The following is a 20,919-nucleotide window of genomic DNA, read 5'->3' as shown; positions in this document are numbered from 1 at the left end:
ACTGCTCCACCCAGTCCTTGTGGCGTAGAGTCTGCTGGTTCAGCCAGCTCACCAGTAATCCTACATGCAGTTTTGTGAAGACCAAGAGAGCCAGGATGAGCATTGGCAATGCTAATCCTCAACCCCATCTTTACTAGAGAGCCACAGTTACTGGGTTTTTAATAAGTATTCAATATGAGCAATGTGAACTCACATTCCACCACATAATTAAAGCCATGGAGTGTTTAGGCATAAAACCGTAACTATTTGATCTTGGACTGGAGGACGTTTCAGTTCTTAGCCAAAACAAGTTTTAACAGATTTGTCATTTGATAGGACATCTAGGTAATCATTTCCACTAAAATTGTGGAAACCTAGCTGTAGAGTGGACATCTCTAAGACACTGAAGTGGTTAGCTAGGAGTTAATCAGCAAAAATGGTTTAATGTGTAATCTTCCAGTGTGTTTAATAAAGCAATAAGACATTTTCCCAGTGATTCTTCAAATTACAAAACAGCCATTATACTGGTGTTTATCACCTAGTGTACTGGTATTCATCACTGTATGGAGCATAAACTAGATCCAGTAATTTGAGAACTACAAAGTAATTATTCTTTTTACATAAAGTGCAGCTCACAAGATCAAACATTTATGAAAACGAATTGTGGTAAACATGACTTCTTGCTCCTGTAAGTTTAAGGGTCTGAACAGCAGGAGTGAGATCCATCAGTGCTGCCAGCTCTGTGCACTTAATCTACACTGTAATACTTTCAGGAAGAAGAACTACCAGCCCAACAGATTCTCTTCTTTTTAACGGTTTTCATTGAAAAAAACCAAACAAACAAAACAACCCCCCCCCCAACTTCACTTCAGTTACAAATTGGAAAAAAGAAAACATAAAAGGCTCATTTGGAAAGCAAACACAGATATCGTTTTCTTCAAAGCTCTTTATCTATTCCTTAGACATTGTGTTCATCATAAAAACACCACATATTTACACTGAAGATCCATAACCTATTAGTGACTGTTTAATAATGAAACCAAACAGAAAGTACAGGAACAGCACAATGCAGAAAAAAAGGGTACATCTGACTCTGCTGCGCTCGTAAATGAAGTCTCTGAAACTAGCGTTTAAAGCAGGAGCCAATACATTCGTCTCCAGCAGACGGGGGGGGGGGAAGCACTTTGGTCATCTTTATTGACTGTCCCATGCAGAAGTACAAAACCAGAAAAAAAATGCCTTCAGAGGCTCTTCTGACCAAGCTGACACTGAGTAACAATTTCTTCATTTTAAAGTGCATGTTTTGAGGCATTTCTAACAGACGGCGAACACGCTGTGTCTTCAAGAGAACGCGCATGCGCACACAAACACACAAATGTACACACTAACACACACACACACACACACCTAAATACACTCCTCCATACACTGTAGCTCAAATAAACGGAGCAGGGAGCAAGTGTCAATAGTATAAACAGCTGACATTCAGAATCTTGAACTGTGATGTCACATTAATGTGACAGTGTCTCAATGCTTCTAGTGACCACATCTGTTCTATAAACAGGTCATTTATTATTATTATTATTATTATTATTATTTTCCTGGGGGGTGGGGGGAGGGTGAGCACAAGATCCTCTAATGATTTTTCGAGGTCTTTGCTCACTCTCCCCAAGCCTCACAAAACACATATTGCTGGAAACAGAGTCAAACTATTTACTAAAATAAACTTGATGCTGAGTGAACCCAAAAGCCATCAGGTAAACCAACAATGCTCCAAAAAAAATGGAAGTGAATGACGTAGCCTGGAGTACCCAAATGGAAGAATGGCATGAAAACTTCACACCTCACCCGAGGTGAACAGCCAAATGAACTCAAGCTCAGACAGGTGCACCCTGGGTGTCCCAGCTCTGCTAAAGCCGTGGTTTTCATCATATTCTCCCGGACGTTCAGTGCGTCTAAACACCCTGCTTATTATATGATGTGTTCACTGTATCTTAATGACTTTGGTGCACGGTTGCTATGAGTGACTTATAAAGGAAGCTAGGCAGGACCCAACAGGGCAGAAAACATCTTATTGCCAGTCTCAGCTCTTCTGCGCGGAGGTCAGAAGAGGCTGCCTTTGCTCATGCAGCCACTGAACATAATCGCAGCCTGACAAGCGCTTCAAAAACACATGTTCCTCTGTACACCTGCATACAAGTATATGCATACAGTACTGCCAAATGTCAGGACATGGTTCCACATACATATCCCCTGCCTGTCCTATTGAAACTCCATTCCTGTAACAATGCAATTCCAAGAGATAAAATAACACTTTAAAACAATTAAAACAGCTACACATACATGAGAACCACAAAAACAATAAGAGAATAAAATAAATATCTGAATTGCACAACTGAAATGTAAGCCAGAGGAAAAAGGGCCAAAGGGTCATTGTCAGGTGGCCCCTCTTGAAGGGGAACGGTGCTCTCTTGTGGCCACAGACTGCACTGTCCACTCTAAGGGGGCTGGAGCAGGTCACTGTCATGACTTGATCTTCCATAGCTGCAGACAGAAAAGGATTTAGTATAAATAAGTATTGAAGATTCTCAGTGATTCGCCTGTACAAAAAAAAGAAATAAACAAAAGCTATGTATGAAAAAGCAAAATTACCCCCAAGGTGTTTTTTTTTCCTCAGAAATAAGGTAAAACCTGCGTGTCCCAATGTGTTTTAAAATGATGAGCCTTTTTTTTTAAAGGAGCTACAATATGTAATGTTTGTACAACTTCTAACATTAGAAGCATTTCAATAAGTAAATAAATACGAAAACAAAACCACAGTGAAACGTGCAGAAAATTAGAAAATGTTGGAAATTCACCTTCAACCATTCCTGAAAATAAAAGAATGATGACAGGTAGAACAATGATCTGCCTAGAATTGCATAATCCCATCATTAGCCAGAAGTGATTTAGGAGATTGGGAATGCTTTCACCCACCTTCACATTGAAGCCCAGCAGGTCACTAATGACCCCAGACACTGCAGACAGGATGACCACCTGCGTGATGTTGTACAGGAGCGGGTTCATAGTAAGGCCATATAATCTGAATGGAGTGTCTAATTCCTGATGACGGGGGGGTAGACAGACAGACAGACAGACAGACAATTATTCTGAGTTTACTGACAGCTTGACTGCGAGAAGGCTGAAAAGTTCCAGAAAGAATGGATGCGTCTCTACCTTCAGCAATTTGGTGGCCAGCTTGAGAACATTGTTGACCAATGTGAGCTCTTCTTTCTTGTTTGGTTTCTTCTCCATTTTCAAATACAGATTAATCTAGCAATGATAAAATGTTATGAGGGAAAACATTTAAAATATACTGATTTATATGTTTGTGGTGTATTTATATGAACATATACATGAGTACATGGGAATGCTTGTGTGTGTGTGTGTGTGTGTGTGTGTGTGTGTGTGTGTGTGTGTGTGTGTGTGTGTGTGTGTGTGGGCGCGCGCGCATGTGTGCTCTTCGGTACCTGCTCAGTCAGCAGAATGGAGGTGTTGCTGTACTTCTTGCTGGTCTCGGAGCCCAGCGTGACGAAGCGCAGGAGGAAGAGGGAGAGAGACGAGCACCAGATCACCAGCTCCCAGTTATAGTGGAACTCCAGGAAGGTCTCGGTCACGTGCAGCAGCTGCAGGACACAAGCATCGCTCACCACCAGCACCTAAGGCCTTTACCAAGCACTTCTCACGAAACCAGTAACCATCACACGGACTTAATAAAGATGAGTGAGGGGGGCCGAGCTGCTTGCGTGTGCTCTGATGTGGAGGTCGTGGTGTCTCCTCTACTGACCTGAGCACAGCAGATGAAGACCACCGAGATAGTGAGAAGGAAAGCAGATGAGACGATGACGTCCACTGAGCGCTGGGGACCGCGTCTCTGTGTAACGTGTGCGCACAAAAACTGATTACACAATCAGCAGGTAAATGACTACTGATGAGGCAATCTTGTTCGTTTTTGTTTGATGTTACATTTAATTATCTTAGGCTGAGGGTGCCTCTGTAACATTACAACATGCCACTCATTTCAAAGACTAGAAACTAGATTTAGGACAAAATCAATCTGAAGCATATGCTTATTTGACATTATTGTTTGTTTGTTTGTTTGTTTGTTACTCCTTCACTACCTTCAGGTAGGAGCGTAGAGAAAGCCACATCTTAATGTTCTGCACTTTCTTCAGACGGAAGTGAGGCACCTCTGACTTCCTAGCTCTTCGGGCCGAGGTTAGGTGACCAAAGAGCTTTGCAAAGAGTAGTCTCTGCAGAAAGAGAGAAGACACTAGGGTGAGTTACAGACTCCACATTTTAGCACTTTTAGTTTTACTCCAGTGTGTCCACAAAACATTTCAAGTGATTTTTTTTTTTAATTCTAAAAGGCATACTCGTGTATTTTTAATACACTGCAATAAGGTACCTCTTTCTGCTTCTGCAATTCACAGCCTATTTTCACAGAGACCTTCTATTAGTCATTAATATTTATAAACATATTAAATATTCAAACATTCATAGGTTAATATTTATGAGTTGAGGAGTAAAATATTAAAGTGCAAGGGCTGCAAGATAAAGTTTATATAGTAACAGTAGTTTTTTTAATAACCCAACTTAATATTCATAGTATAGTAACTATTTGAGACAAACCTGCTATTATGCATTATGAATGATGTGCAATCATGAGGCAGTAAAAGTTGAGTGATTACTTTGTTAGTTCATGCAATGGGATATTCATCTCAAATAGTTACCATGTTCGATATTTGCCCCTGCATACGTATTGCTTTTACTGAGAAACCTCGTGGGAAATGTCAACCTGGAAAGAGGTGGCGGGCAAGTCAGGGTGAGGGATTGCTGACAGAAATGTGTCATTAAGGAGGTTGTGCAGTTTGGATAGGGTTGAGAAGAGTACAGCATAGGCCAAGTACATCACCAGCTTGGTTTAAGTGTCCTATTGACAGTGCTGGTGGCTCATACACAGAGGTATTAGCATACTCGTATCGTAAAGTCTCATGCATTTTTCAGATTTTAAAGTGTGGGAGTTCAAGACCTAAGTGGCAAATTTGCACAATTAGTAATATAATCCAGATCGATGTCACAGGATAGCATGGCAGCATAAGATCGTGTGGAGAGAACCGACTGTCGTATCACACCGACCTAGTAGTAGTAGTCAGCAATCCATGACCACAAGATCAGATGGCCAACAGCATGCTCAGAGAAGAAGTGAAGAGCCATTTCAACACAAGCAAATGGTTTCTATGAAATCAGTTTTGCAACCTGTTGCTGTTCCAAACCTGGGATACCGCAGATGCACACTGAGATGTAAGGAAGCCCTCGCTAAATCTATTGTTTGCAGTGATGGAAGAAGTAATCAAAAGGTTGTGCTGCTATAACCTCCATGCAGAAACTGTGAGCAGATGATTACTGAGGGTGAGTCAAAACAGTAAGAATACTCATATACATCTATATCTTACTACCTTACACAGACCGTGGTTGTTTTAGCCAAGCTTTCACCCCTTATTCCTCCTTTATTGAATATCCCCTCAACCACATCCTGATTCTGCTCAGGAAAAATAATAAGCGTTGTCTGCTAGCTGGTGTTGGGTTGCTACAAAGCTGGCCAAGTTCACCTTGCTTGCACTTTATGCTGATTGCAACCACTGGCCTGTCACAGTAGGGTATGCAAATACATACAATCTGTAATGTAGGGGGAAAAAAAACTCTGATTGTGAATGGCTTGTAAAAATAAGGAGGGTTTTTGTAATTGCTGAACTGGGGGAACCCTTACTAGTTACAGATCCCACATTTTCTCATTTCTCACATTTGCACTTCCCTATAGTGTAAAACCATCCAAAACACAGAGCAAAGACAAACGTCACAAATACAGAGCCTTTAAACATAGCTCAGCCTCAGGTTCCTCTGTAGGTCAGCAATAATGATTCAGTTTTTATCTGTAGCAGCTACATTTACATGCAGCTGCATAAATCTTAAACACATTTCTAAAATTCCTTAAGCCCCATCAATGAGAAGGGTAGATGGGTGAAGTTACATAATGCTTTGCCATGCTTAGTAATGCTACATAGTGCTGCCCAATGCCTTACGCACCTGCTTGTACGTCCTCTCAGCCACGCTGAGCAGGAAGAAGAAGAGCCAGATGAGGCACACGCGCACCACAAAGCTCACGGTCACCATGGCGATCACCATGACGTCAGAGGAGGAGCCAAAGGCGATGGAGACCAACTCAATGGCTGTGAGGGAAGCCAGCTGCTCCAGGTCTTTGTACTGGAAAAGTCTGTAGACGAAGGGCATGAGGCCCAGGGTCACTGCCACCATGTTTCCGAAGATCTGGTAGCCAATTCCAGGGGTATACAGATTTACCTGAAGACCACAGAGAAGGAGACAGTAAATCGTCAATACAACACCCACAGAACATATGGTTTCAAGTAGTTGAAAACTGGGTAGTGTCAGGTGTCCTGTAACTGCATTTTCAAAAGCCATCTCACCCTGTTCATGATCATACCACTGATCTCCAGCACCGACATGTCCGCCTTCTTACACTCGTTGCCCTCCCAAACTATGGCGCTCACGCGCTCCAGTCCCGGGTTCGAACTGTGAAGCCACGGGGCGTGACCCTAAAGGGACAAGGTAAGAGAAGATCTCAATATGAAGTGAGCCGTCTAACATTTTATAGCAACATAAACACCTTCCAGCACAAATGCTACCTATTTTTATTTATTAAGAGAGCATAAAATTGTAATTTTTTGCTAGCTAGGTCAGTGTTGAGACAAACCCACAGAGAAAACAAAGTCCACTGAAACCATATCTCAGACCAAGCTCCACAAGAACATATATAAAGGACAGCGAGTAGCTTTCACCTATTTGCTAAAAGTTGTGGAACTGTAACACCAGAAATGCATAAACATGGAGAATCTTTAATTTGATGCAGTCTTTGATCTCTTCAGGGTGCCGATTTAAAATCCGGTTGGCCGGTCATGCCTTAATGAACACTGACATGATGGGTAGTAGGGAGGCAATGCTAAACCAAGACAGTTACCCCTTACACAATAGTAGCACAGGCCCCCTGCTAGAGGTGCCCGGCCCCACCTGGAGGAAGGGGTCGTCTCTGTACTCCTTCTTGGAGGCGGGGCAGACAGCAGAGCCTTCGCCCTCGGTCTCGCTGGTGCAGGAAGAGCGGCACTCGGCGCAATGTAGGAAGTCTTCCCACAGCACGTCCTCGGTCTCGGACTCGTGCCGTGTGCTCTCCGAGTCCTGTGTGCGAAGGCTGGAGCAGCGAGAGCTGCAGCTCGTGCCTGACTTGGGTGTCTCCTGGAGAGGGGACAGAGGGGAGACAGAGAGAGAGGATAAGGCAGTGCGTGCGCGCGGGCGTGTGCGTGTGTGTGTGTGCGTGCGTACCTCAGCTGTGTAGTGCTTCTTGTAGTGGTGGGCCTTTCTGTTCCGCAGGGCACACTCGCTGCTCATGCGCTCCACCCCCCTGCGGAGGGCGCTGTAGTTCTCTGGGTCTTCTTCACTTGATGCCTCATCTGACATGTTTTCCACACTGCGCACCTCCTGCATACACTGAAAAGTTGCAACACTACAGCCAATCGCCTGGGGCTGCTCCGCATGGTCTCTGCATTTATCCACCATGGTGGAAAGGTCAAATTTGTCAGTTAATAAAAGGTAGAAGTCAGCCAGTAGTTAAACGGGCTTATGTACCTGTATCTTAGTGTATATGTGAGTACTGTATCAGGGTGTTATTGTTATATGCATGTACATTTCGAGTATTTGGCAGATACTGATATTCCGTATGACAGTGTCTTTTCTCCCTGGAAATTGAACTCATTCTGCTAGCAGTTTGCCCTACCAGGTAAGCTACAGGAGCCTATGTAGGATTTAGGTATGTGTGTGTGTGTGTCTGTCTGTCTCTCTGTGTGTGTGTGTGTGTGTGTGTGTGTGTCTGTCTGTCTGTCTGTCTGTCTGTCTGTGTGTGTGCATAGGTTATCTTTGGGTTAACTGCATGCGTGTGTGTATGCACATGAATGCGTGCGTGTGTGTGTGTGTGTGTGCGCGCACGCGTACCTTGCTGATGGGGGGCAGTAACGGGCTGCTCCAGCCGGGCTCGTCCATGCGGAGCAGGTCACAGTGCGTCTCGTGAAGCTGCAGCCCCTCTTCGCTGCTCTTGCTGGTCACACGGCCATCTAGCGACACGTAGCCGTTATCCGTCTCTGTAGACTTGTCGATGGACAGCTTGGACTTCTTGGACCTGTGTGCAGGATAAAAAAAAAAACTATATGTAAAATTATATATTGGTATGATTACATGTTTGACCTGAGAAAGAGGATTAGTGAAGCAGGCTGCAGTGTGGGGGGCCTTGTTCCCAGTTAGCAAGACCAAGATACCCTTCAAAGCAGCCAATTACACAGAGAGGAAAAGCACAACCTCACAGGAAGTAGCCAATCACACTGAGAGGAAAAGCCCAACCTCATAGTAAGCAGCCAATCACACTGAGAGGAAAAGCCCAAACTCACAGGAAGCTACAGAATGCAGCACTAGAAGGATGGTGTGTCGTTCTAGTACTCTGACAATTCCATAGACAGTTGTGGCACTAACGTGTGATATAACAATGCATAAATGTACTTTGATATTCATCTGTACTAACTCATGACATTGGAGCAGTTGGGTCATTCCATGTTGAAACACCTAAAGTCAGGAGGTTTCAAAGATCTTGGACATGCTTTGTGGTTGGTGATGGGTATGAACTTAAGATGCAATACCAAATCCATCCAGATGAGGGCAGTTTTACCACTTACTAATGGACTTGGCCAAAAGTGTGTGTGTGTGTGTGTGTGTGTGTGTGTGTGTGTGTGTGTGTCTGTGTATATAAATATATAAATAAAACCATAATAGGTTCAAGACAAAAATAACAATAAAAAGCGAGGGGAAAAAACCTATTTCCAGTCAAGAAAGCTTTTGGAATCATTTTGTATTTTTGGCTGTAGTAGCTCCAAGATCTGGGAAGCATCAAGTCCCGTTATTTGGACAGGGAATGACCCAGCCGATACAAAAGACATCTAGGAAGAAATAGCTGCAAAATCCCCCTCTCCCCTTACCAAAATCAGTAATGAGAAAAACTGAAGACGGAAGAGAACTCTCCGCCACTCAGGTTTGTATATTCAAAGTCAACTCTATGACTTTACTTGCCCTAAAACGAGTCGAAATATTTGAGACACTTTTAGGGCGGAGGATGATAGGAAAGGGATGTTGCAGCCATGGAGACGTGACATGTGATCTAAGAGGGAAAAATACACACCCCGAGTGAAAGACACTATGCCAGAAATCTCTGAAGAAAGCGCCAAGGCTGTGAGTGGCGACGGAGCCGGAGGAGTGTGGTGCCCCCTCCTGTGTGTTATCGGTAGTGCTAGAGCCATCGCCTTCCCTATGCACCTCCAAGTGAGCTGCCTTCCTTAACTTCCTTTAGCGAGAAAGATTAAAAGTGTAGAGCGCTTAGAAAGAAAAGTCCGAACAGAATCACTTCAGAAATAAAATTAAAGAGCCTGTCCACTAGATTTGCCCCAAAGGAGAGTTTGAAAATAGGTAAAAGGGCTGATCATACAGTAGTATAGAAGATTATGGAGGTTTTGTTAGCACGCTTTTCTTGTCACACAATAATAAATTACGGTGAAACAGCAGTACAGGGTTTAGGAACTAGCCAGTTCAAGACCTTCCAGTGCTGCAATGATCTGAAGGTATTCTAAGTTCAAATCTGACATGAATATAATGCATTTCTAGATAACACCTTTCTAGCCTGCCACTAACCCATCCACTGGTTTCTGTTAGACTGGATAGTATTCTCTCGGTCTCACCATGTCAGACTTGAAAGCCTTTTAGGATATGTAGAAGGATACATAGCAGGATATGTAACCAGTAAAATGTATAAGCCACAGGCTTTTCCCCTCACCCATGTTTCTGGGTATTATTGCTGTGCTGGATTTGGTGCAGGTAGCATAGTTGAATTCTAAGGTAGTATATAAAAACAATTCTGATTGTACTTTTTGGAAAAGCACCACCGATTTCTGATCAGATTTGTATTACACCAGAATGAGTTTCTCACGGCTGAATGAATGAGCGGAACTTACAAGACACTGATCAACTGGTCGACCTATAGGCAAGAAGAACACAACAAATTAACCTATTCCTTTCAAACAGGCTGACAGGCCTGCTGTCACATCCTGTTTGTCCCTCCTCCCCCAACCCACAGTGCAGTTCTCCAACAGCAAGGGCCAATTTTCTCACTGACGTCAGAAAATTGTGCTCAGCGAGAGAGGCCAGGTTGACCTGCTGCTTGGTACAGCAAAAACCATTTCACCTCTCACCCCCACACAGGAAATGAGTGGGTAACCCTCGTCACATGACACACGGAAACAGCCATGTTGTGACGGTTGCAGCTCCTCCGGTGACGGGAACGAGGGTTAGCCAGCAAATTCCTCCCAGAAACACTACGGAACTACAGAAAACATGGAGGCACAAGAAGCACCAGCCTCCCCTCCCCTCCCCTCCCCTCCACCTTTCTCCAGACCTTCGCCTCTTGCCGGTGGTGTTGGGCGTGGGTTTGGGCGTGCGCGTGGACACGATCTGGCAGTGCACCGTCCCCAGCAGCAACATCAGCCAGATGGCACCAAACACCTCGGTGGCAGGGATGTCGTGAGGCTGGGAGGTGCTGAAGAACACTGCCGCTGCTGCCACTGCAACACAAGACAGCGAGGGGCAGAGTGAGGGACTACCCCTCCTCTTCCCAGTCCGCGCCCTCATACACACAATCCAGTTATGGCATTTTGCAAACACTTTTATCCAGAGCAGCGCAAATGTTTACATTTACATTTGTCATTAGCTGATATTTATCCAAAGCGACTCCCAATTCTGACTGAACACAACTTGAGCAACTGAGGGTTAAGGGCTTTGAGCAAGGGCCCCAACAGTGGTAACCTGGCTGTGGTGGGACTTAAACTAGCAACCGTCTGATTATTAGTCAAGTACCTTAACCACTGAGCTGCCACTGCCCTAAATATAAATCGGTATAACGCAACGCGTGCTCCCTGAATAAAAGTACCGCACCCAACACCTTGACGTTACTAGAGCTACATCAGTCACACTTACACCACAAACAGCATTTTACAGACACAAGGTGCAGTGGGGTGTGACGGGGTGGATGTTGCTTGCGGAACACAGCATAACCGAGCTGAGTCACAAATGTGGTTCAGGCCGCCAACGTAAGCGCATAAGCTTGAGCTGGACTGGCAGCTACTTTCTGCGTCACAGGCGGTCTGCTGAGGAAGTAGTGAGTGACAGGATTTCGTCAGCGACTGCTTTGTGCGAGCATGAGCTTGCATGGAAAAAGAGTTTGTCATGTTCTCCCTGTGTTTACCAAAAAGGAAGGGCAATGCTGACAAGAAAACTCTACGAAGCAGCCAAGCGGACCAGTACAGAGCAACTTCCACCCTCTTAGCAGACCCCCGTGCTCTCAGCCCAACCGCTCCCGCCTTCCCATCTACAGGAATCACCACTCCTCAGCCTCCCACATACACCTGTGACCTTCTCAGCACCTGGAAATAACAGGCTTACGTCAGTCAGGAGGGTGCGGAAAACAAAAACAGCGGCTAACTCAAATGAACACTGTAGACTAATTTAAACGGGCGACTAACTCATTGCCGAATAACTCAAAATGGGCATCACTAACTAGCTCAAATGGACATTGCTGACTAAATCACATTGCTGACTAAATCACCAAGTAACAAACTGTGCATCACTGACCAACACGCAGCATTACTTACAAGCTTGTTAAACCAACTGTTTGCCCCATCCACTCAACACAGAAATGATCTACACATCTAAATAAACAGAAAGGTTGTCAGGAAATTGTGACATAATGATATAATGACTGAGGTGGTTACACCCAATGACAAAGAAGTTTTAAAAGCAGTAAAGAAAAAAGCTGCTACAGACCTACACTGAAATGTCACCACCTAGGTGTGGACTGTAGATAGGTGGGGACATTTTCCGCAGGCTGTTTGACAGGTACAGACTACCAGACTAGGAATTTTCACATTAAAAAAATGTTCAACAATTAGACTTCCAAATAGGTAGAACGGCCTGCATGACATTGAGACGTGACTGCAAAAAGTGTTTTCTGCTAACACGTTAATAAAGCAGTTATAAATACTAACTTACATATTCAATTACTGTATCTCAGGAAAAAACAAACAAACAAAAACAAAAACAGCTTTAATCAAAATGAGCTCTTATTACATGCTTACAAAACAAGGGTATTACTTAAGAGTTTTAATGTGCGGTTTTACGAACGCTGAGTAGACTGACCTTGGAGCAAGTAGAGTGAAAGCAGCAGCAGAAAGATGGCTTTGGAGGACACCTGGATCCACCATCTGAAGAAGAAAGGGAAGAGGACCACCCTAACGATGCCCTTGCGCGTCAGGGATGTCCATGGGCTCTCCGGCTTGGCCTTTGCAAATGCAGACCCTCGGGAGCACAAGGGCGGGACAGGCATCTAAAGCTTTCCATCTCGATAGTTTATTAAGACCTGGTCGTACTCTTAGCAGACATACAGTTTGCAGTATGCTCAGAAAGAGCGAATAGGACAGAAAGAAACTAACAGGTAAAGATGTATGTGGTTGTATCGATCCATAGTTCAAGAGGGTTCAGATGTTTTAGGTTTTTTCTTTTGCTTTCTAAGGGTTAGGGACACAGGCATTATGCTGTCCATGTCAGAAAGGTTGTACATTTGTGCAGATAGAGAGAACTAGGCCAACTCTAGCCTGCACCAAGATGCGGTGTGTGATCTGCACTGGTCTAATGGAGCCCCAGGAAGAGCAATGCTCAGTGCGACACGTCCTCCGTACCTCTCACTAGATCCACATCAATCAGGTCTGGCTTCACATGGCCTGTCTTTTTTGGTTTGTTCCTCAAGCCCTGCAGACAAGCAATGCAGGATTAGACATGCAAACACAAACACACACACACACACACACACACACACACACACACACACACACACAGTAATAAAGTGGGTCATGAGGGTAAATCTGTGCTTGTGCGGTCGTCACACGCATGCACAGAGAGAAACACACGCAAACACAAAAACCTTAACAGAATTTGTAACAAGACTCTGTGCAGCCTTTTATCGTCCATAATCCACAAGTTTTTATACGTGGCCCTCATACCTGCCGATTCTGGACAGCTTTAAGAACACAGAGAACCTCTCACACCTCTTTAACAAAGTCAACTTCTCCACACGTTGGCATTTCTAACCCAGACATCCTGTTTAACTGTCATCTGCACAAACCATCACTTCATCACCACAGCAATAACATTTACTCCCAGCCAGTTTCAGAATGGTCACACTAATGCTTGTTCTGTTAACATATGTGCTGACGCTGAGGATCTGATGAACCCTCCAATCATCAGTTAATAAACAGCACTTCTTTGGCACATATCCCCCAAGGGGTGGGGTGGAGGTTGTACATGGGGGTCCTTAGAAGGGCCTATGGAAGGACGTCGCTGTTTGGACTTATGCAATGTACACACACACCCACACATACACACAGCCACACACAACCACATGCATACACCAACAGGACAGGATGAGCAACTAAAATTATTTAAGGAAAAGAAATGTATGCTATGTTCGAAAAGGCTAAAAATGCTTCCTCATGTGAATAAACACCTTAAGAGATCAAAAGATGAGTGCATGATGAGTCACAAATTACTTGCACAAACAGAACAATTAACCTATCATGTTCGACCACTAGAGGGCCCAGTTACTAGTTGGTAATCATCTCTCTGGCTGTTTTTTTTTCCCAGGACATTCTCAGTCCCTAGAGTAAAACAGAACATTTCCACTAATATTTCTGAGTCCTGTTATACATTCAGTGTAGGTGTCATATGTCAGTTGCACATCGCTGTTTACAGAAGTTAGAGCTTCTGGGATCATACAACCCTCAATTCATGTTAGGACTTGCCAATTATTTGCTGGTAGTGGATTCAGGCATGCCAAATAGAGAGAACAGCACACAGCCACACACGTGCCAAACCAGGCAGCCGGTAGCATATCACACACTCTTGCTAAATCCGAGAATCAAATACTGCTTGTGTGCGTGGAGATGGTGCTATGAATTTGTCTCTAGGGCATGGAGGACCATGCAATTCAGGGCAGGGAGAGGGGTCGAACACTAGTGTAGCATGGAGAGAGACACCGAGCGAGAGAGACCAATGGGGAACTTTTTAAAAAATTATTTCTTTTTTTCCATCAAGGCCAAGGACTCTTGCCCCCTACCACTCCATCTGGAGAATGTCCCTCTTTGAACTGTGCCAGTTAATAGGCACACAGCCAGAAGAAGGGCAGGAGGTCACTGTGTGATCTGTGGGTGGTGGAAGCGGCTGTGGCAAGAGTTGCCCCAGATAGGCATGCCCGACTTTAACAAGCGCTTCCAAAAAGACTTCCCGGCACAGAATGTAGCAGATCACTGGGCACTCCGTTTTCCTGACCGGGCTATAGAAGGTCCCAGGTCTAAGCTTGCCCAAAGCACACCTTAAGGTGGGAGGGGCAGGAGGTGGGAAGTAGGTACAGCTCAACCAATCAAATGCTTTTAAGTGCAATTAAAGTTTTCAATATGAACGACCAGTTTTGTTGTGGTTTAATGGTTTCTCATGGAGCATGACTGGATGGTTACCTCAACACTGACTTTTTTTTAAGAAGCCCTGAGAACCACTTGACTGAAGATATGTGGCCTGTTACACATTTTGAGAGAAGGTGCCTGTTAACTAAATATTATATGAAGAAACTACAAATGATACAAAAATTACACTAAAACCTTATATCGTGTGATGCACTATTTTGTTATGAAATCAGTGTCCATGGTATATTTTGGATTCATTTATAAGAAACAGCCATCATGAGTACAGGTTATCAGAAATATGCAGGCCATCACTAGATTTCATCTCTCCTCTGGCCCAATTTTGATATCTGTGTTTGTAACCCACTATTCACGCACACACACACACACACACACACACACACACACACACACACACACACACACACACTTGTGCACCAGCCAACACATGCTCAACCCCATCTGCACTGAAATCACCCAGTGTGCGTTAAACAGTTTGGAGTGCTGAAGGGACGGCCAGTGTACAGGCAGCGGGGGTGTGATAGCACGGGGGTGGGTGGCTGAGGGGGAGGAGTCAGGATGAGCCCAGGCCATGCCCCTGCAGTACTCACCACCCTAATGAACTGCTCAGAGGAGTCAGAGCGGCGCACAGCAGGGAAAATGGTTTAACTGAAAACAAAGGGTGCTGGTGGCACACAGTCGGTGTAGAGCTGAACACTGACACACACGCACACGCACACACACACACACACACACACGCAAACACTCACATACGCACAAGCAGAAAACCTCAGTGTGCAGACAACAAAGAGTAAGGAATAAAACTGGTCGACAGGCTGAAAAAAAAGGGAAAAGAGGAATGATGAGGAGGAGGAACGGGGGGATGAATGGAATACTTTACCTTAATTTCTCTTTGCTCCACAGACTTCTCCCAAATCTGCTGGTCGTACGCACCGATCTGAGAGGACAGAAGGGAGACATGACGAGCAGGTATGGGAATCTCTCTGTCATGAGATCTACACTTGCTTCATCATCTAAAGCAATACAACAGCAGACTCCAGAGTGGAAAACATCAGCATAGCAATACAACACCAAAGACATTTTACTTTGGGTCACACGGGGACAGATATATGCATTGCCAGAATTAAGAGACGACACACTACTTCTAAAATAACTCTTCACGCCACCCTGAAAGCCGAGGGGGAAACCAGAGCCCACTGCCATCCTGGGAGCATCTTAAATGTGTGTGCACGTGTGTGTAGGCACAGGGTGTGCAGGAATGTGTGTAGGCTCAGAGCATGTGGGAGTATGTGTTTGTGTGTAGGCACAGGGTGTGGTGGAGTCCGACATCTTCCAGTGTACAAGTGGAGCTCAACAATTCTGAATGTACTTACTCAAAAGGAGCAACCTGCTTAAAAAACATTTTTAAAAATCACACACAGCTTCTTCCACCAGTCTCACCCATTCCTGTAGACTTACAGACTTCCTGTTGAAAGTGTGCAAGTGTGTGTGCATGCTGGAAAAGCAGCTTGCATCCTAAATGCACCTGGCTTCACAAGTAACCAGAATTAAATGGAGTAAAACTACAGCTTCTGCTCGTCAATCAATAGAAGCAGAGCCTGGATCAGCTCCCATAGACTCATAGGAAATGTAGTGCACATACAGGACCATGGCCTGGCTTTGGTGCCTCACTGCATGTGGCTTATCTGAGTGGCTGTATGCGGCTCTTTTGGGCTCTGCAGAACGGAAACAGCGCACACAGTAGGGCGAGTCAGTGAGAAGTACCGGAATAATTAAAGATGCACGACCATGCTGACAGCGAATGAGAGACATATGCCATGTTCCTCCCCTCAAACCCTCTCTTCTGATCCTCTCCATTTGCCCTTGGGAGTGCACGTACGCACGCACGCGCACTTTATAGAATCACAAATAACATGAAATAGTTGAGCCTTGGTCTGAATGTCCCATATTAGGAAAAACCAGAAGTCCTGAGAAGTCCACGCACATTCACTGCTCAAGGTACCACAGGCTTGGCCGCTTCAACTGTAGGCCACACCGTGGGCCCCACCGTGGGCCCCACTGTGGGCTCTTGACTGTAAGATTAAACCAGGACTGAGCAGTTCTCTCACTCAGCGTGTTCTGTGTGCTGGAGAGATGCTCAGTGTTGAAGGGACGAGCGGCTATGTTCTAATCTTCCGAGGATGCAGGCTCCTCCCTTAAAGGAGCTTCCTTCCTCACTGGAGCTCATCACCTTCCCTCTCTAAAGGGTCATTACCCACTTAGAAATTCATGAAAGAACGTTTTCATGCGACACCGGCTTCCTGCCCCGCCCCTCCTCCCTTCAAGTTTTCGGGAGACTGAATATTGCTTCCCGGGGTGAAGAGTTTGAGGAGACAGATCAGTGTGCTACTGAAAAGTTAAACAGGTTGGAGCGGATGGGCTCCAGCTTGGGTTTCCCGCTGCCAATGCCGTTCGTTTGGGGGGGCCTCGCTGTGCTCGCAGAAGACAGCCCCAGGGTGAGCATAGTGACAGAATCGGGCCAGCTCAGCAGGTGGCACGGGTTGGGGCAGTTAGCTTGTGCTGATCAGTGTTGTTCTGGGGTGTCGTCTGCACACCCATAAACAGCAATGGAAAAGTCTGCATCATTCATGAGCTCCCTCCTAACCTTCATCAAACATGCAGCACCAACGCAGAGCGCGCACACACATGCACACACAAGGAGGAAGAACAGACAGGAATAAAGAGCACATAACAGGTACTAAGTCGCCTTGGTCTGAACTATTTGTAAATAGAGTGATTACACAGAGGTCATCTGCAGCAGAAGTCTAAAGGACATGAGGTAAGTCACAGAAAGACCTGAGTGCCACCCCCCAGCCCAAAAAACACATACAGTCATCAGTCGAAGGATTTGGTAACCTCTCATTTAATAACCCGTTTCTGCTGAGCACTGGGACCATCCTTGAAATGGATGGCATAAGATGGGAGCAGGAGCAGTAGTGTTCCAAAAATACTCATTTCGTCCGATCATATGGGTGGGGTCAATATGTGATCAATTAGCTGTACTTTTGCTTTTTACACAAACATTTGTTTCCAACAAATAGGACGGGCGTAAGAAAACGTGTAAGAGGATGCGCTTCCGCTCGGGCCCTTTCTGACCCCACCTACCCTTGACGTTCCCTCCCTGCCATTGTTGCCACACTATGCTCCAGCTGAGCAGATGCAGCACTCTTGTGGTTGTTCACGGCAGGCCCTGAAAACACTCATTACGCACTTATGCACTTTATGCACAGAGGAGGTGACGGTTATTTTTGAGAGCAAAACAGCAGAACGAGATTTATTATATCCATTTTTATTTAAATTCATAGTTAAACCTCATAAAATGTCATTAATAGTATGGCTGCATGGTATAGGAAAAAAAGAAAAAAAAAAAAAAAAGTGGCTGCGATAATGTTATTGGATATCCCAATGCTGAAATGTGATACATTATGATTAAAATGGAGAACTGCATATCTGAACAGCAGCAAATTCTGAACCTGGAAAGGAATATTTCAAAATATGCCAAAGAGCTGTTGCATGGTGTGTTGCACGACAAATCAGATTCAATGTTTTACACGATTCCAAGCTGTAAAACGAAGCCAAAAACCCATCATAGTTGGCTGAAAGCCATCAAGAGACATGAGTGCGAATGTTACCCAGCCGCCAGGACTCGTATCCTGATATTCACGCCTGTGTGCGTTTTGTCAGGTAGGTTGAAACGTTACCAAGTTCGTTCTCTGTCTGAACATTTGTTTTAAAAAAAATTGGTATCCAATTCCAGAGATACCTTAGTTTAGCTGGGTTAGTCAGTCTGTCTATCTAGATGCTAGCTTCTTTAGCTTGTTGTAGGTGAGCTTGCTTGCCTTAATGTTTGCAATGACTAAATGGCTTATGACTGGCTCATCCTTACCCATTAGTGGAAATAGCATGTGGACAATAACATTGCAGTCAGGGTTTGACAAATGGCCAGATACCAGCCACTGTGGCTAACACTGCCACGTTCATATGTATTTGATTTAGACGGATACAGAACAAAGAAGATATTGATAACAGTGACCTACAGCTCAATAGCAGGCTCTAGTCTTAGTTAGCTAAACGTTAGCCGTCTATAGGGCATCTATGGACTATCTTAGCGTCTATGGACTAACCTGGGGATTTGGTCAGGTAATGATCAGGTTTGTCTGGCCATTTGGTGCGATCATTTTCCACACTGATTTTAGGACGGAAACGGACACCGAAGGAGTCCTAACAGATTTAGTTTTTCTATACATTTGGCCATTTCTTTTGGCGGAAGGTTACTAAAATAGGCCTGTGTTTATGTTATGTTAGAGCTGTTTCAGGACACGGTGTACTGTTAGGTTACCATTTAATCCCCTTCTTTAATCAGTACAAAAGTCAATTTTTCTAACCACTGTAAACATATTTTTAGCCAAGTGGTATATGGTATTGTGTGTGATTATGTGAGATTACGCCAGTTATTTCTACCCGATGTGGCGTCACGTTTTCAAAGATTTGAGTAAAAGATTTGAGTTGTACACATGGAAATGCATCATGGTGTTGGGTAGATCGTGCCTTCAGATTTTTTGGAGAGTAAATTTAGACAAACGACGAATTGTCTACAGACAAATTATAAATGATATTACCTGTCGTGATGCACATTTAGTTAAGTACCCCATGTGAGCGTTACGAGGCTCGTCTTGCAGTAGCAACACAAGCGAACTACTGCATCTCAGTGGGAGAAAAACAGGGAAAAGTCTTACTTCTGAAGGGAAAAACTAATGTTCTGTTAAAAGGAAAGAAAATTGATTCACGTGTAGTTCCCCAGTACATAGTTACTGATTTAAAGGATTTTTTTTTCAAAACATACTTGTTCTGACACGAATATGCTGCTATAAAAAGTATCCATTTATTTTTTCGGGCTTTCAACCAAAGAGCGAAGAGCATTTTTGGTGCTGATGACAGCGGTTAACATTCAACGCGCGACTGGAGTATTTGTGTGGAATTAATTTTTAGTTTATCAAGTTTTTCATGTTTGTTCCAAAACATCGACAAACTGAGGCGGTGACACCATTTCTGGACAAACATTTTACAGGAGAGTCATTTCTTTGGCACGTAGGCTAGCAGTCTTTGCCTTTTAACTGAGCTTAATTAAGACCGCTGGTACACAGCTAATACTGGCGAGTCCGCTACAAAACGTGACAGTGCAGTGGTATGTGACAGTAAGCAACAGAACAATAAGTTGCTTAATACTTTGTCACTGATTTAAATGATCGAATGTTTGAAGATCGTTTATCAGCCCAAGGCTGGACCCGTCTGCTTTAATATGGCCATACAGTTATGTGCAAAATAATAGCAGTCCAACATCACTAATGTATTTAATTACTGATTTTGGCAGAAAAGATAATACAACATGGGGAAAAATTCATGACTAGGTGTAGCTGAGCAATGGGCAACCAACAGAATCAACAGTCATGACATGCACGGTGCTAATTGGGTGTAATTGACTCATTTAATGAAAGGGGCATGTTCAAATTAATAGCAGTGTGGAGTTCAATTAGTGAGGTCATTCATTCTATGAAGAAACAGGTGCCAATTATGGCCTTTGTTTAAAGAAGGAGGGCAGCAAATGTTGTACCTGCTGGTTTTAGCCCTTGCTCAGTGAGTGAAATGGGTCCAAACATTGTATAAATAAGTGCAGAAAATAATTGGCTGCTCAGCTAAAATGATCTCAAATGCTTTCAAATGGCAAACAAAAGCAGAATGGTCAGCTCCAAGGAAATCAAAGATCTTCAGTTACCTGTGAGTACTGCAACAATCAGAAGACACCTACATGAAGCCAAACTATTTGCAAGAAACGCCCATAAAGTACCATTGCTGGAAGAAAAAAAAAAAATAAAAGACATGCTGAAAAGGTTACAGTTTGCCAAAGAACACATTGACTGGCCTAAAGAGAAGTAGCGCAACATTATATGGACAGATGAGAGCAAGCTTGTTCTTATTGGGTCTAAAGGCCACAGACAGTTTGTGAGACAACCCATAAACAACGAATTCAAGCCATAGTACACTGCCAAGACTGTAAAACATGGCGGTGCAAGCATAATCGTTTGGGGATGTTTCTCATACTTGAGTTGGAGCCATTTATCGCATACCAGGCACCATGGATAGGTTTTAATATATCAAAAATACTGGAAGAGGTCAT

The 20,919-nt window shown here is 44.2% G+C and overlaps 1 protein-coding gene across 10 annotated transcripts in view; it reads right to left on the bottom strand.

Annotated features, from left to right (window-relative positions):
- Nucleotides 1–907: 907 nt before the first annotated feature.
- LOC113590393 (protein PHTF2) overlaps nt 908–20,919 on the bottom strand; it is a 34,874-nt gene continuing 14,862 nt past the window's right edge. For 3 of the 10 annotated variants that reach the window (XM_081712582.1, XM_081712581.1, XM_081712583.1), the window contains 16 exons: nt 15,586–15,642; nt 12,912–12,981; nt 12,373–12,531; nt 10,565–10,742; nt 9,311–9,472; nt 8,080–8,263; nt 7,414–7,578; nt 7,105–7,326; nt 6,504–6,632; nt 6,106–6,378; nt 4,140–4,271; nt 3,806–3,892; nt 3,489–3,644; nt 3,196–3,291; nt 2,956–3,081; nt 908–2,523 (listed from right to left, as the gene is read on the bottom strand). In XM_081712582.1, coding sequence (XP_081568708.1) covers nt 2,503–2,523; nt 2,956–3,081; nt 3,196–3,291; nt 3,489–3,644; nt 3,806–3,892; nt 4,140–4,271; nt 6,106–6,378; nt 6,504–6,632; nt 7,105–7,326; nt 7,414–7,578; nt 8,080–8,263; nt 9,311–9,472; nt 10,565–10,742; nt 12,373–12,531; nt 12,912–12,981; nt 15,586–15,642 — 2,217 coding nt within the window. In that variant the 3' untranslated portion in view covers nt 908–2,502. Of the gene's footprint in view, nt 2,524–2,955; nt 3,082–3,195; nt 3,292–3,488; nt 3,645–3,805; nt 3,893–4,139; nt 4,272–6,105; nt 6,379–6,503; nt 6,633–7,104; nt 7,327–7,413; nt 7,579–8,079; nt 8,264–9,310; nt 9,473–10,136; nt 10,160–10,564; nt 10,743–12,372; nt 12,532–12,911; nt 12,982–15,295; nt 15,460–15,585; nt 15,643–20,919 lie in introns of those variants that run through there. The other 7 variants (XM_081712587.1, XM_081712588.1, XM_081712584.1 and 4 more) reach the window with 7 other exon arrangements.

The sequence above is a fragment of the Electrophorus electricus genome, chromosome 4 (assembly GCF_041902795.1).
Source record: "Electrophorus electricus isolate QZ-2024a chromosome 4, ASM4190279v1, whole genome shotgun sequence".
Lineage (NCBI taxonomy): Eukaryota > Metazoa > Chordata > Actinopteri > Gymnotiformes > Gymnotidae > Electrophorus > Electrophorus electricus.
This window is presented reverse-complemented; position numbering and strand designations above follow the sequence as displayed.